The sequence below is a fragment of the Ricinus communis genome, chromosome 3 (genome assembly GCF_019578655.1).
Source record: "Ricinus communis isolate WT05 ecotype wild-type chromosome 3, ASM1957865v1, whole genome shotgun sequence".
Taxonomy (NCBI): domain Eukaryota; kingdom Viridiplantae; phylum Streptophyta; class Magnoliopsida; order Malpighiales; family Euphorbiaceae; genus Ricinus; species Ricinus communis.
The window spans coordinates 24003772-24020005 of record NC_063258.1 but is presented as its reverse complement, the minus strand read 5'-3'; the positions used below and the strand labels follow the sequence as shown (position 1 = coordinate 24020005).

The window sequence follows — 16234 nt, the reverse complement described above, 5'->3', positions numbered from 1 at the left end:
GTTTAGGCTTAAGTTTAGTTTATAACCTCGTGTTAGAGATTATGTATATGTTACAATAAAGTACTCATGCACTTAAATTTAAGCCAATAAATGAGAACATTCTTTTTTTGTCACAAGTTCTTTTCATATGGTTTAATTGATTTGACGTGGTGAAATTATTTAATTTATATAGTATAATGTTATTTTTCACTAACAAATAAAAACACATATATTAATTTGTTACAATAGAAGACATATATTCAAAATTGAACATATGTAAAATTATTGGCATTTCTTAAAACTTTTAATAATACAATACAAGCGGGACATCAAATAAGAAATATAAATAAAACCTTACAATTAGCTAACTAATATATTGACTTAATTTATTATAAAAATAGAAATATATTTAAATATAATACTTAAGGCATAATTCAAGTGACAAGAGCTATTGAGAATTAGAGGTCTCGAGTTTGAATTCTTTCATCGACACTGCCTTTATAGTGAATGTAAATGGATGACTATCCTTATTTTGCAGTTCATTACTTGCAGAGTTTTAAATGAATCAAAAAACATATTTAAATTTAAAAATATGCAAAACCACAAATATATTTTTTTTGAATATTTTCTTTTCTCTTTGGAATATTCAATCTTTTCTATATTCAAAAAAAAATATAAAATATTTTTAAGAAAAGATCATGGTTTTTTTATAATTTTTTCAATTATTCAACAATCACTGAAATACTTTTTTTTATCTCTTTCATAATTTTAATTCAACTTATCTTTTTAACTGATATATCAATCACTCATAAATCTATTTTCTCCACTTTTTGCATTTTAATGGTATTCAAAATAATTTTTCAAACTATGGACCGTGAATATCTATAACCCATTTTCTTTTTACATCAAAAAGGGATTTTGCACCCATAGAAATTCTTTTTATAAGAATAAGTGAGAGGATAATAAAATTCAGTTTTTATTTGGTCAAGGATTACTATATTAATTGGTGAATGGCTTAAGATTTCGCAATTGTTTTAGTTTCTTTTTAGTTTTTAAAAGTTGTGAGAAAAATAAGTATTTTTTTATTTACATATAATGCAATATATTAGTAATTGTAACTATATATATATATATATATATATATATGATCGGGCGGGCTCGAATAGTATTATGTATTTCTATTTAAATTTAGAACGAGCTCGGATAATAAAAATAATTTTTTATATAAATTTATATTATATTAATTGTATTTGGATTTAAATATTCTTAAATAAAAAAATGTGGTGTTGTGATAGGTTTGATATTGGGTTAATGGAATCAATTAATAGATACAAGGTCGGGGCAAATTGACCCTTTGTCCATGAATAAAATGTGCCAACAGAACATCAACAATAGCAGGTGGGAGATCATACTCTCGCACTTGAAGGTCGGTCACAAACTGAGCAACACGAGCATTTCATGTGCTGCAATAATTCATTTACCTTTTAACATATGCAAACTATTATAATTCATTAAATATTTATTGAGCATTTATATGTTATTTATGTGTGTTGATACTTCCATTTTAGACCCGTTATCTGAAATGCCGACCCTAGTATTCACTGTAGGTATGCCCATGGGTCGGTTCAAGCCTGAAATAACTGAAACTGAATTAGAACCATTTTTTAGAACTATAATCGAGCTCAAAACAGTTTAAAATTAGAGGGAATTGATTCAATGCCAGTTACGAATCAGAATTATTAATTTCAATTCAAATTTTTTTTAAAAAAGAATTTCGACATTGATTGAAACCAACTAGAATCAGTACCATGAATCTAAACCAGCTTATTTCATATACCATAGACCGGAATTTACGGTTCACGAACCATGGGTAGGCCTAATTCCAAGAACCTTAGCATGCACTTATTTACAGTTTTACAACAATAATATAATTAATAAAAAATAAACGTCAAATAGCCACTGTTTCAGAGTCAAAGCAAGCAGCAACAATTAGCCACCTGTGCCGTTACTGAACACGTCAAGTCAATAAAACAAGCGCAGATCCTCTCACCTGAACTAACGGAGAAATCAACGGCGTCCGTTACCCACAGCACACACAAAATTAAATAAATTAAGAAAAAAAGAACCGCCTGAGTCAAATCTAGTCAAAGACACATATACCCCCAACCCCACCTTTGTCTTTTTCTCTCTCTTTAAAAAAGAAACCGATTACGATACACAAAAATTCGATTCCTTCTAAAAGGAAAAAAAAAAAGCCGGATATAAACGTCGGTATATCGGCATCGGTTTAGATTTTATCGGGTTTGAGTTTCGGACACTATAAAATTAAAAATTGAAAAGGCAACTGTTTTGAAACTTTACTCTCTGAGAGAGAATTGGCGATGGCAGAGAGCAAGAGCGTAGAAGCTCTCCAAGTACAACATAAACGACAAGTTGATGAACACAACGACCACGTTTTAGAAGAACAAGAAGAAGATGATGATGATGAGGAGGAGGATAGTCAACTCAGCGAGTTAGATCAACTCGGCGAGTCGCAGCAACCCGAGGAGTTATCTAGCGGTCCAGTAGAATTGGAAGCTTTAGTGGCGGTTCCGACTTCCACGGCGATATTGGAGAACAAGCAGTGTGTAGGTAGGTTTTTCAAAAAAGAATTGCAGAGTGTTCCTTTGGAAATTTAATTTAATTTAATATTGTTATAGAAAAAAAAGAGAAGTTATTGTTTGTTTGGTGAGAGTGGAAGTGTCTGATCTAGCAGGTTTGGAGGATAATGCAGGTTTGGAAAAGCACGTGGATGATTCTGAATTCAAGGTTAGAGACCAAAAGTTTTTATTATTATTATTATATTTATTATTATCATTCATTTCTGGTCTTTGCTTTGTTTATTCATTATTTAATTTAGTTATTTATTACTTTTAGTAGTTGTGTTCTTTTGTGATTTTATGTCTGTGCCTGTTTGAATCTATTTGAATTTAGTGTTTAGTATGCAAATGATTTGTCTGCGAAATGCAAATCTTTAGAGAATTGATCTTCTGCTAGTAGTTGCATTTGCTGACAGATCTTTATTTTTACGTTATTTTACTTTATTCATTTTTAATTTGAGATTGAAGTGATTCTGAACCGTGTTTTGGTATTCATTATGATATTTCAGTTATATACTTAATCAACAACATCAGAAATGTGCCGACTAAAGGATAATTTGCTAGGAATGGACTTAAGTTTGTAATTTAAGATGCTTTATGTGCTCTCCAAAAGTTAATATTAACAGTAGACATTGACACTTCTGGGTTTTTAGTCGATCCTATAAAGAAAATATCTTAAATGCTTTGTCTACGCGGTACATGTGAATTTTTTCTTAAAGAAAAGCATAAATGTCCATGAACTGTAGTTGAAGGGTGAGATCATGGCTAACCTCTAGAAAACCTAAGATTAAGGAAAAACGTTTTGGAACTGTTGGAAACTATTACTGCTTTTTAAACTTTTGACAATACAGTAAAAGTGTTCCAACCGTTTTCTATGCATTGAACTATAAGGGCAATAGCTTTTGAATTGTATTTGAATGAACAATTGAATCAACTGTTTTGAAGGTTGATAAACTTGTGGAAATGATTAGACTTGAATGTGGAAGAAAACAAAAGGTGTTGACATGCTAGGAGTTTCTATAATCATTGACCAATCCTTGCATTTGAATGAGTGAATAAATTATTGCTAGTAGTATTGATCTAATTCTCTAAACCTTTAAGGATGAAAGCATGCATATCAAAAACATTAATAAAGAATTTAAAATTAATAATAGTTAAAAGGATTCATGCCTCTTCCTGCTTCTCTTTGGAGTAGCATTGGCGGATGTATCCTTGAAGGTCCTTCTATGGGTTTTTTTCTTTAAAAGGGTAAAACTTGAACTGAGTGATGCATAACAATGTTATCATCATGCATTATATCCTCTCATCTTTTGTCTAAGCATCTAATAAAGATATGCACAAAAATCAAAGCACAAAGGTTCACTGCATTGAAAAATTGAAAAAATAAAAAGAAATATATCTTCACTTGTGATTCTTTCTTATGCAAAATTATGGGAGCCAAATGTCCTAGGTATTCTTCTCTTGCATTCTTGTCGTCCTACTTTAATGTCAATTTAGCCATAAATGATTTTCCATAAAGGGTTAGAAAGCTTATATAATATTAGCATACTCTCTCTTGAAGATTGCCAAAATATATTTTTTACCTAGGATTGTTAGGGAGCTTTATTGCTCTGACTGTTACACTTTACCTCAATGAACCTGTGTTATACACGTAATTTACGCTTGTAAGAGAACTAAAATCTCATTTTTCAGAAATTAGAGACCAGAGTATCACACCTAACTTTAAGGGTTCCATTAAAAGCTTCAAATAAAAAAAAGAAATCGAAGGGTGATGATCCGTACAGTTGACCTCAAGCAGTTCTAGATTAGAGCTTATTTAAGTTGAGCAGTCAGTCTGTAAGCTGTAACTAAACCATTGTCCTTTAGTCAAGTGAGGAGTTGTTATTCCTACTATTTCAGAACTTAGGTGGCTCTTTATCTCAATCAGCATCCTGAGCTATGACAATGCTTTGCAGCAGCCTGCAGTAAATATGGAAAGAAGGTTTCAGTTGGTGCATGTATGGTTACCAATTATCGACATCTGAGTTGATACAGTTTAAGTTAGAAACATTTGCTTAACTTTAAGATAGAATAGGGTTAGTATGTTGTTTAGTTTTGATAAAATATTACTAGGACAGTCTCTTGTTTTGACTTTACTATGAATATGAATGTTCTTTTAGTACTTTGGCGACCTAGCTAGAACAATTTACATTTCTTATTGGCAAAATTCCTCTTCTTGTATTTCCTTTGTGCCTGCTAGTTTTAAAACATTTAAACATTAATGTGCCAGATTTTGTGTAGTGGTGTTTGTGAGACGTGGACTCACCCTCTGACAAGCCAACAGCTGCAATCTATGCTTTCTAAATTGCACTCTGAACTCTGGATGCATCTGTAATTCTAGATACTGTGCATTTTAAATTTTGTTAAAATTCTTTAATCAGGAGCAAGATGGGATTTCACATCCAGAAGTTTCAGGAGATGTAACCAGCCAATGTGCTGAAGCTCAGACCCAAAATCAACTTCAGTCTTCTGTTTGTCCAACTTCTTTGTCAGAACTTTCTCCAACTTCTGTTACACAACCAATATCATCTGCTCCAAGTCCAACTCTACCAGAACCAAGAGTGTCCCCATCGAAGTTTAATAATTATAATGCCTGCATACCAGAAGCAGACCAACAAAACTCTTCTGAACTGAAAAGTCTTTCTCTTCCCATTGTGAAAGCACATGTTCTTGATGGTTACAACTGGCGAAAATATGGTCAGAAGCAAGTGAAGAGTCCTAAAGGTTCTCGAAGCTATTACAAGTGCACATATTCTGACTGTTGTGCTAAAAAGATTGAATGTGCTGATCATTCGGGCCATGTAATAGAGATTGTTAATAAAGGAACACACAGTCATGATCCACCTCGAAAGAATAATAGCACAAGGGGAAGCAAGGTTGCTTTATTATCTGCCCCTGTTCTGGAAAATAGCATGAAAGAACATTCCATGGGCATGCATACGGATTCAAGTCAGTCCACGTTGTTTAAAGATTCTATACAGGAAACACCAAATATTTCTGAAAAAAAGCGGCAGAATTCAAGTGGCTCTGACGGGAATGGGAAAATTCTTATCAAAGAGGAGCATGTCAGTGAACCTGAACCAAAAAGAAGGTAAGGTGTCCCTTTTCTTTGTTCTGCTGAATTGAATTTTTCATCTGTGATGTTGGCACTTTCTGATATAACTGTAAAAAGGCAGCTTTGGATATTAGTTGATTACAGTATTTTTCTGCTTATTTATCCAGAATGAAGAAGGAGAATTTAGAATGTTCAGGAACTCTATTAAAACCTGGAAAGAAGCCTAAATTTGTGGTCCATGCAGCGGGTGATGTGGGAATTTCAAGTGATGGATACAGATGGCGCAAGTATGGACAAAAGATGGTGAAAGGAAACCCCCATCCCAGGTGCATGTTTATTTCTTTATTTGTTCTTTGCTTGCATGGGGATTTTGACCTGGTATACTAATACAAATTAACATCAGATAATGCAGTTTAGATGCCATATTAACTATATATATATGCAAAGTGTAGTTTCTTGGTTTGTTTCTATTTATCTTATCATAGTGGAAGAAAGTATCATAACGCGGAAATTGATTTATTATTCTCATTTTTTTTAATGCTCATGCTACTATGGCTCTTTCTTTGTGTGCAAACTCATGCTATTAGAGATCATGTTCTCTGGATGGAGTATTTTTATTACTCTGTTGCTTTAGATTTTGGCAAAAGCATTTGAAATATGAATCAGTCTAAAATATGCAACTTCTTTCTTCGTTATAATATTTTGGGAGTTGTGTCATGTTCCAGTTACAAAGACCAAAATATTTAGGTGAAACTGCTTTGTTTCTCTGGAGAGTATTTGGGAAAGGAGTGGACTAAAATGGGGGTCTTTGAGATTTTGTGCGAATTGTCATGTTCAGTTACAAAGAGTTTGTGTACCACAAATGCTATGTCTTTTGAAGGACATTCACTCTAACAGACCAGTTTCAAATGAATGTTGATGCAAGTCCTATAAGGGACATGGCTTCCTATGAATTATGGTTGGTGACGAGTGGAGAATAATGGCATTTTTGATAGATAACTTATAGTTGGTCTTCTGGCTTCTGGATGAGGGTACAACTGAAGCATTTCTATGAGGTGGCTTATAGGGAAGAATTGTATCTCGGATAGTCTCCTGAAGAATAGCTTTTCAAATGGATGTTTACCAGTGTCATACAACAAAGCCAAGTCACTCATGATTTTTGGATGATGAGCAGTGGAGATAGTATTTTCTCCCTTTTCATTGTAAACCTTTGCACATTACTCTTCTCGTCCTCTGATGGGTAGCAGAGTTCGTTAAAACATTTAATATTCCAACTTTTGAGGTCAAATGCAGGAGTGTTGGCCATATGGTTCTGCAATGATGATACAAGAGTAGGTAGATAAAAACACCTTCTTTTCCCTTTTGTTTCTTTCATAAATTTTAGGAAAATTCTTAATTTTCTATGATAAAGGGAAAGTTCTTTTTTTCTTATTAGAATTCCTGCATCCCTGATAGAATCTCAACATATTTGAATTGAGGAAGTAGCATCCAAGGTCATAATCTATGTAGTAGCTCTGATTATTCATTTCTCGGTCCGAGTTAGATCTTCCAAATTCAATCCAGCCTGTGGATTCTGTTCTTTTGTGCTGATTTCTCACTCTAAACAAATTGTGCAGGAACTATTACAGGTGCACTTCTGCTGGATGTCCAGTCCGTAAGCATATTGAAACAGCGGTGGACAACACAGATGCGGTCATTATAACATACAAGGGAGTACATGACCATGACATGCCTGTACCCAAAAAGCGACATGGTCCGCCTAGTGCTCCCCTTGTAGCTGCTGCTGCTCCTGCTTCTATGAGCAATTTACAGCTCAAGAAAACTGATACATTACCGAACCAAATAAGTTCAACCCAATGGTCAGTGGGGAAGGAAGGTGAATTAACTAGTGAAACCTTAGACCTTGGAGGCGAGAAGGAGAAGGCCATCGAATCAGCTAGAACTCTTCTAAGCATTGGATTTGAAATCAAGCCTTGCTGATAGGTATCTTTTCCTGACTATGGCATAAACTAAAAGATTCTGTTCTTGCTGGAAAATCACGTAGTTGTCTAGATGTGAATTATCATTAAATTATTAGGTCTGATTGATGATGGTTTTCCTTTTTCTCTTCTCCTTTCTTATATTCTGCTTACCCTTTTCCTTCCTTTTCTTCAAATTTCCTTCTTCCTTCAGCCTTCTCCACTCTATCATGGAACAGTTGTATATTTGGTTATTGTACGCAGCAGGAAGACCTTGTGAGATATGGTAAGCTAATAGTATTGGAAGGTCGGCAGTCGGCACCAATTTTTATTTTTTTTTTCCTCATCTTGGTTGGGACCCATTTGTTTCAAGATCTCCATTCAGGATTAGTGTCTGTCATTTTTGCTGCGGATCTAGAATTATTTAGAATGGGTAGTTGGCAGCTTTAAAGGTGGGCCTTTGTTGAGTGATGAAATTGGAGCACGGGGAGCAGGAAACCTGTCAAATATCAGATCTAAAGAACTTCCAGTGTCCCAGTGTCAAAAAGGAAAAAGAAAACTGTAATAAAAATTAATGTAAGGTGGAAATCCCAACTGTTCAAATTGGTCATAAGATTATAATTAGTCCCAAGTAGTTCACAATTCCTAATTTACGGCCAATTCTATCCACTGCTCAACAGCCAGCTAAAAATTACATGAATTCTTTTATTAACCTATTTAAAAACAACTTAGTTTAAATCTTATCCTGCCAAGTGACATGTGAAATGCCCATTTTTAATTCATCTGAGATCAAATCGTGCTATATAGAGTAGTGGACAGCCAAAATAGGGGTCAAGTCAGTAGGCAAAGAAGATCATACTTTAAGCCAAAGGATTACATAAAAGGCATGAAAGAAATTAAAAATAGTTTAAAGGGTACTTGCATAAATATAAATAAATATCATATATTTATCATGGGCAGAGGTAGGAGAAATTTCTTCTTATGCTATTTAAGGGGAGAAATAGATTTAGTGTAAACCTCGGCTTGTGGGTACTATCAAGGACATACAATCTTATGTGAACTCCCTTACTTCCTATAAGACTAAACAATGGCCAATGGGCATTGATATTTTTAAGGAAAGAGGAGGTCGAATGTCTCCATGTTATATTCTCGTAGCCTTGAGGTATTTACATAGCCAATGCTACGGTCGGTGATGTAGGGGAATGACCGAGCCATACGAAGAAGAACTCGGTTAAGATTTGTTGGTTAAAGTTTTGCCAACACTCTTGATGGGGATATAAATACTCCTTTTGCTGGACTTTGGTTAGGCACCAGACGAGGCATATTTTAGGCTTAAAAGAATGGTCTTTTGTGGATATGTTACCCTACTGGCAGTAATAAATGAAGAAACTCGGGGCATGAATTCTGAGAGAATGTAGAAAAACTTGGGAGTTTAGGCATGGCCTTGAGTTCCTTGCGTCCTTTCAGAATTTATGTCTCGAAATCTCAACGGATAATTCTTTTATTTATTTTTTGTGGGTTATGAGATAAAGGGCTGAATCGATCGAATTGTTAGGAGAAATTGGAGCTTATTGGTGGATATGGTCAATTGACCTTTGTTGGAAAGTTCAATTGTGATTTGAATATTTCTTCTGGAAAGGAAATCTAAATTTCCTAGAAACCAGTGAAAATTTTATAAGACAAGGGTAGAGCTTTAAATTCCAAGCAACTATTGTTAAGAGTGTACACCTTCCCAGCGGGGATTTTAAATTAAAAAAATTTAAAATATAAGTTAAACAAATATAAAAAGATTTAATAGTCAAATTAATTTAAACTTTTACGAAATTTTACTATTTTATAAATTCTTTAAAAATAATATCAATTTGACGAAATTTTAGTAAATTGTGTATAATTTTAGCATAATTGAGTTATTTGTCAAAATTAAACAACGCGAATAGTGATATTGACACTAATTAAAAAATAAAAATCTAAATTAATGAATCCTAATGCCATATTATTTATACGCATTACTATTTTAAATTTTTTATTTTCTAAATTGTATTTATGTTATTACTCGCGTTGTTTAATTTTGACCAACAACGAGCAACATAATTTAGCCAAAATTGCACTCAATTGGCTGAAATAGCAAATTACTGCAAAAATTTGAATCTTTTAAACTGCAAGGCTATATAAAAAATAATAAAATTTTAAAAAAGATTTTTTCAATATAAATAAAATAACTAAAAGATTAATAGGACTAAGAATTAAAAATTTAAAAAAGTAATAAATATTAAAGATAAATTTATAAAAGTCTGAGAATTAAAAATAATTATAAATATCAACAAAGAGAATAAATAAAAATTAGAAGAGATTCAATAAAAATTAAAAATATTTGTAGAATTATAGAGAGATTTATGTTTAAGGATCTGTTAGCAATATTAGGGGCTAATATCTAGGAGATCTACAGCTAACAGATCAGTTTTTCTTATCCCATGATTTTGGAGATTTGGTAGTCTGTTACCAAATCTGTAGATATAAGTTTCCTCCTAAAATAGATGAGCATTATCAACTATATAAAGAGGGGCTTGTAACCTTATTTTTAAGATAAGTGAATCTTACTCTTTCCTTCCACTAACAAGATGGTATCAGAGCAATCTCTGAACCCTAATTCCCTCATATGACCAAATACGGGAAACATGATTCAAGAGCTACTGTTTCCCAAATCACCTCAAATCAGGAAGCCATGGCTTCCAACAATGATAGTAACCTCATTACAGGACACAAACTGAATGGGAACAACTATCTCCAATGGTCCCATTCCATAATGATGTTCATATGCGGAAAGGGCAAAGATGATTATCTCACCGGAGATGCTGCCAAACCAAACAAGACGGATGAAAAGTTCAAAGTCTGGAATGCCGAAAATAATATGGTCATGTCATGGCTCATTAATTCCATGACAAATGACATTGGAGAAAACTTTCTTCTCATGGAATAAAGAAAGGAGATTTGGGATGCTGCCAAGGAAATATATTCTAACAATGAGAATACATCGGAATTATTCGAGGTGGAAAGTGTTCTTCATGACTTCCGCCAAGGAGAATTAACAGTGACTCAATACTTCAACACTCTCAATCGGTATTGGCAGCAGCTAGACTTATTCGAGGAGCACAATTGGAGCTGTCCGAATGATGGAATAAGGTATAGACAAATAATTGAACGGAAAAGAATATACAAATTTTTGATTGGATTAAATAAGAACCTTGATGAAGTACGAGGAAGAATTTTAGGATCCAAACCACTACCAAATATCCGAGAAGCTTTTTCAGAAGTTCGGAGAGAGGAAAGTCGAAAGAAGATCATGATGGGATCTCAAGATTCTATGACAAATCCTGAGAGTTCAGCACTTGTGGTGAGAGGGAATCCATCCAACAACAACAACGATCACAGACCAAAGAAAGGGCGACCATGGTGTGATCATTGTCGGCCCGTCACACCAAGGACAATCACGGAAGATTCATGGCAAACCGTGATTGGAGGCCTTCCGGTTTGCCAATGACAAAGAAGGACGAGGCAACCTTGCTTCCATGGATGAACAACCTCCACCCGAACCAACTCCCTTCAAAGAAGGAATGATAGAGATCTTGCAGAAATGTTCGACCAATCCTTGCCGCACTCCCACTGTAGTTGGTACCGGATCCCCGGCACAAAAAGGTAATTTTTAAGTGCTCTAAATGCTAACAAGGAGAGGCTCGATCCATGGATTATAGACTCGGAGCTTCCCGATCATATGACTGGAGATGAGACGCTATTTTCAACTTACACCCCATGCTATAAAAATTTAACTGCGCGAATAGCTAATGGTTCACTCTCAAAGGTGGCTGGTACAGGCTCGGTTCAAATTTCAGAGAACATCACTCTTGATTCTGTTCTACTTGTACCAAAATTAAATTGCAATTTACTGTCCATTAGTAAACTCACTCGGGATCTCAACTGTGTTACTAAATTTGGCTCAAATCTGTGTGTATTTCAGGTCTTGGACTCAGGGAAGACGATTGGCAGTGCTAAGATGTGTTCGGGGCTCTATCTTCTAGAGGTTAATGATCCTCCTCAAGGAGCAATTCATCAATCAGATTGTTCAAAGGTCCAGAGTCCCGCTTTCTTTGAGTCGGCCTAATAATGATAGTGCAATTATGTTATGGCACTATAGGTTAGGTCATCCAAATTTCTTGTATCTTGAGAAGTTGTTTCCTTCATTATTCCATAGTAAAAATCCAAATGAATTTCAATGTGAGATCTGTCAATTCTCTAAACATATTCACAATTCTTATCCTAACAGATCCTACAAAGCATCTCAACCTTTTTCCATGATTCATAGTGATATATGGGGCCCTTCTAGGATAAAAAATGTTATTGGTTCTCGCTGGTTCATTTCATTTATTGATGATCACACTAGACTCACATGGGTATTCCTCATGAAAGAAAAATCTGAGGCAAACCAGATCTTCAAAACCTTTAATACCATGATCCAAACACAATTCCAAGCAAAAATTCAAATTCTGAAAACTGACAATGCCAAAGAGTATTTCAATTCCAGCCTTAATGATTATCTCATGAGTCATGGTATTGTTCACCAAAGTTCCCGTGTTAACACTCCTCAGCAAAATGGTATTGCCGAAAAAAAAAATCGGCATCTTCTTGATGTGGCTCGATCTCTTATGTACTCTACCCATGTACCAAAATATTTCGGGGTGAAGCCATCCTGCATTGCATACCTCATAAATAGGATGCCATCTCGGATTCTTAACTTCCAGACTCCCTGTCAAATTCTCCTTCAGTCCTTTCCCACTACTCGTCTCATCTCTACCATCCCATTCAAGTTTTTGGGTGTTCAGCTTTTGTTCATGTCCATCAACAACACCGGGACAAACTTGATCCTAGAGCTCATAAATGTATTTTCCTTGGGTACTCTCCAACTCAAAAAGGATATAAATGCTACTCATCGGTCACTAAACAATTCTATCACTCCATGGATGTCACATTCTTTGAGCAACAACCTTATTTCCCCAAATCTGATATTCAGGGGGAGACTAATTTTATCCTAGACTATCAGCTTTGGGATATTGAAGAATCACCTCATGTCTCTCATAATTCTGAATCACCTCATGTCTCTTATAATTCTGACCAAACTTGCCCATCACTAAATCATGAATCACTTCCTCCTCAAAATCTCTCCCTTGAGTCTTCTTACTTCCTAGAACCTCCTACTCAAGATCAAGCCAACAATCCACCTTAAAATCTGGACACACCTCAAAATCTGGACACTATTCAATCAACAAAGAGTGATGAATTGATTACCTACTTAAGGAGGAGAAAGAACCAAAAGGAGATGGAACAACAAGCATCTCTTGAGCAAACCCAAGAGTCTGACTCAAGTCCTAGATCAAGTGAAGATCCACCAGGTAACATTAATCCTGAAACTAATGATGACAGTGGCCTTCCTATTGCTGTGAGAAAAGGGGTAAGATCATGCACAAAACATCCGATATACACATTTGTGTCATATGAAGGATTGTCACCGAAGTTCAAAGCTTTTGTTGCCAACCTCGACAACATCCAAGTTCCTAATAATATACAAGAAGCTCTCACCACCGAATGGAAATCAGCAGTGTATGAAGAAATTCATGCACTAGAGAAAAATGGAACTTGGGAAATCTCTGACTTACCAACCGGGAAACGCCCAGTAGGTTGCAAATGGATCTTCACAGTAAAATATAATGAAGATGGGAGTGTTAATCGGTTCAAGGCACGACTGGTTGCAAAGGGATTCACCCAATCATATGGAATCGATTATGAGGAGACATTTGCTCCAGTAGCCAAGTTAAACACAGTTCGGGTTTTATTATCTTTGGCTGCAAACCTTGACTGGCCTCTCCACCAACTAGATGTCAAGAATGCCTTTCTAAATGGGGACCTAACTGAAGAAGTGTACATGGAAATTCCCCCTGGATTTGAGACACAAACTACATGCAACAAGGTTTGTAAACTTAAGAGATCGCTATATGGGCTCAAGCAATCTCCAAGAGCTTGGTTTGAAAGATTCACAAAGGTAGTAAAGAAGCATGGCTACTCTCAATGTCAGACGGACCATACACTATTTGTTAAACACTCTTCCGCAGGAAAACTTGCTGTTCTCATAGTGTATGTGGATGACATAATCCTAACAGGAGACTATGAAGAGGAAATCTGCACCACCAAAAGTTTACTAGCTGCAGAATTTGAAATCAAGGACCTTGGGAATCTTAAATATTTCCTAGGTATGGAGATTGCAAGGTCAAGAAAGGGAATCTCTGTCTCACAGAGAAAATATGTCCTAGATCTCTTAAAAGAGACTGGAATGCTCGGGTGTGTCAGTAGATACTCCTATGGATCCAACTATCAAACTAGGAGCTAAGGAAAATTGTGCACCCGTGGACAAAGGAAGATACCAAAGATTAGTAGGTAAACTAATATACCTATCTCACACACAACCAGACATTGGATTTGCTGTTAGCATGGTAAGTCAGTTCATGAACAATCCAAATGAAGAACACATGGAAGCTGTGTATAGAATCCTGAGATACCTGAAACTAACACCAGGCAGAGGATTATTTTTTGAGAAGAACCAAAGAAGAGATATTGAAGTGTTCAGCGATGCAGATTGGGCAGGATCAGTACAAGACCGAAGATCAACTTCAGGATATTGCACTTTTATGTGGGGAAATTTGGTCACTTGGAGAAGTAAGAAGCGTATCAAGAAGGCAGGTTGAATTCGCAATGGCACACCAGTGATTTGTGAGGGAATTTGGTTAAAAATGGTGCTAAAGGAATTAAAAATTTCAGATGAAGAACCTAAGAAAATGTTCTGTGATAATCAATCGAAGAATCAAGCATTGCCAAAAATCCAGTTCATCATGATAGAACAAAACATGTGGAAATTGATCGACATTTTATAAAGGAGAAGATAAAGGAAGGAATAATCAAGATGTTGTACGTGCCTACATGTCTTCAGACAGCAGACATTCTTACCAAGGCTCTATCGAGAAAGGTGTTTGATGATCTGAGTTCCAAGCTGGGGTTAATTAATATTTACCGCCCAGCTTGAGGGGGAGTGTAGAATTATAGAGAGATTTATGTTTAAAGATCTGTTAGCAATATTAGGAGCTAATATCTAGGAGATCTACAGCTAACAGATCAGTTTTTCTTATCCCATGATTTTAGGAGATTTGGTAGTCTGTTACTAAATCTGTAGATATAAGTTTCCTCCTAAAATAGATGAGCATTATCAACTATATAAAGAGGGGTCTGTAACCTTATTTTTAAGATAAGTGAATCTTACTCTTTCCTTCCACAAACAAGAATATTAAAATATAATTTTAGAGTCAGTGGAGCAATGTCCCAGTGGCCCTCAGAGTATCGCCACTGCATCTTCATAATGAGTATAAATCAATAACTGAATCCATAGAATCTCTACTGAGTGATAAATTGCTTGACTTGGTGAAGCTCATTACCTAATGTTTTAAACATGAGGATCTGCACCCACGGGTTTAATTTGACAGTAAATATTATATAACTCAAGGAATAAACTGAGTCATCCATTCATATTTGTAAATTCTTTTTAAAAAAGAAAGGAAGAAAAATAAGGGTATAATGATCTCATAATAATGCACAAGTTTTAATGGAGAATGCTAAAAACCAAGCAATTGCAGGACAGGAAGCTGAAAGCAGCAGATGCACATTTTTATGAGAAAGTAGCAGTGGGGCAATGCGTTGCATTGAAGGCTTGCTGCTGGCACCACATATCCACCCACCAGTCAGATTGATTGTCACCGTTAATCAATTAATGTATTGATACACTTTGTTGTCATCCTTCCTTGGTCTGGCCTTCATTTGTCATTTACCCTTATTCCCCTATTTTTCTTCCATACATACAGTATCCACTTTCACATGTTTGCTATCTGTTACCCCTTTTTTTAGAATGAACCATTACTTCCGCAAGCAACAAATTAAAACGCATTGTATAGAAAGATGCATAATTACTTTTTTTCTTGACATCTTTAGCTCAATTTCATCCATAATTGGTGAAAGCCTGAGCTAATGATAGTACAAGCAACCACTCTGGCAAGGAGATGATGTTGAATTGAAACCCCTTTATCCAACTCTTCATGTAACAGTCTGAAACTGCCTGTTAACAACATATTCAAGAAAGATACTTTTCTCTATAGCATTAGCAGGTACAAGCGTGTTGAGATTGTATACCTGAGGGAAGAGAGAGAGAGCAATAAAGAATTTGCAGACAGGGTAACCATCAATCATCATCTAAATTAAATCTTAAAGCAAGTACACCCTACAGACATGTTGTGTACAGGGAATCCATCCCCATCCCAAGGGGACAGAAACAAGTTATGCTCCCCAATCAATCTTTGTCACAATTTAGGGCAGAAGGACTATTAAGTTATTTAGCTGTCTAGCTCCTTCTGAACCATGAATTCCTGAAGCCAAATTTTAGTTCTGAAGATGGATTCTAATTACTAATCCCTTTCATC

At 35.3% G+C, this 16234-nt stretch overlaps 1 protein-coding gene across 4 annotated transcripts; it reads left to right on the top strand.

Moving 5' to 3' along the window:
* Nucleotides 1-2200: 2200 nt before the first annotated feature.
* LOC8276228 (probable WRKY transcription factor 32) lies at nucleotides 2201-8001 on the top strand. 4 transcript variants are annotated; one of them, XM_048371932.1, is made up of 6 exons: nucleotides 2201-2610; nucleotides 2732-2787; nucleotides 5039-5748; nucleotides 5880-6038; nucleotides 7329-7695; nucleotides 7885-8001. In XM_048371932.1, the coding sequence occupies exons 1-5, from the start codon at nucleotides 2361-2363 to the stop codon at nucleotides 7690-7692; spliced, it is 1539 nt and encodes a 512-aa protein (XP_048227889.1). In that variant the 5' UTR covers nucleotides 2201-2360; the 3' UTR covers nucleotides 7693-7695; nucleotides 7885-8001. The 4 variants fall into 4 exon arrangements, with proteins under 4 accessions (XP_048227889.1, XP_048227890.1, XP_048227888.1 ...); XM_048371933.1 differs by having other exon boundaries at nucleotides 2753-2787; nucleotides 7329-8001; XM_048371931.1 differs by having other exon boundaries at nucleotides 7329-8001.
* Nucleotides 8002-16234: the final 8233 nt, after the last annotated feature.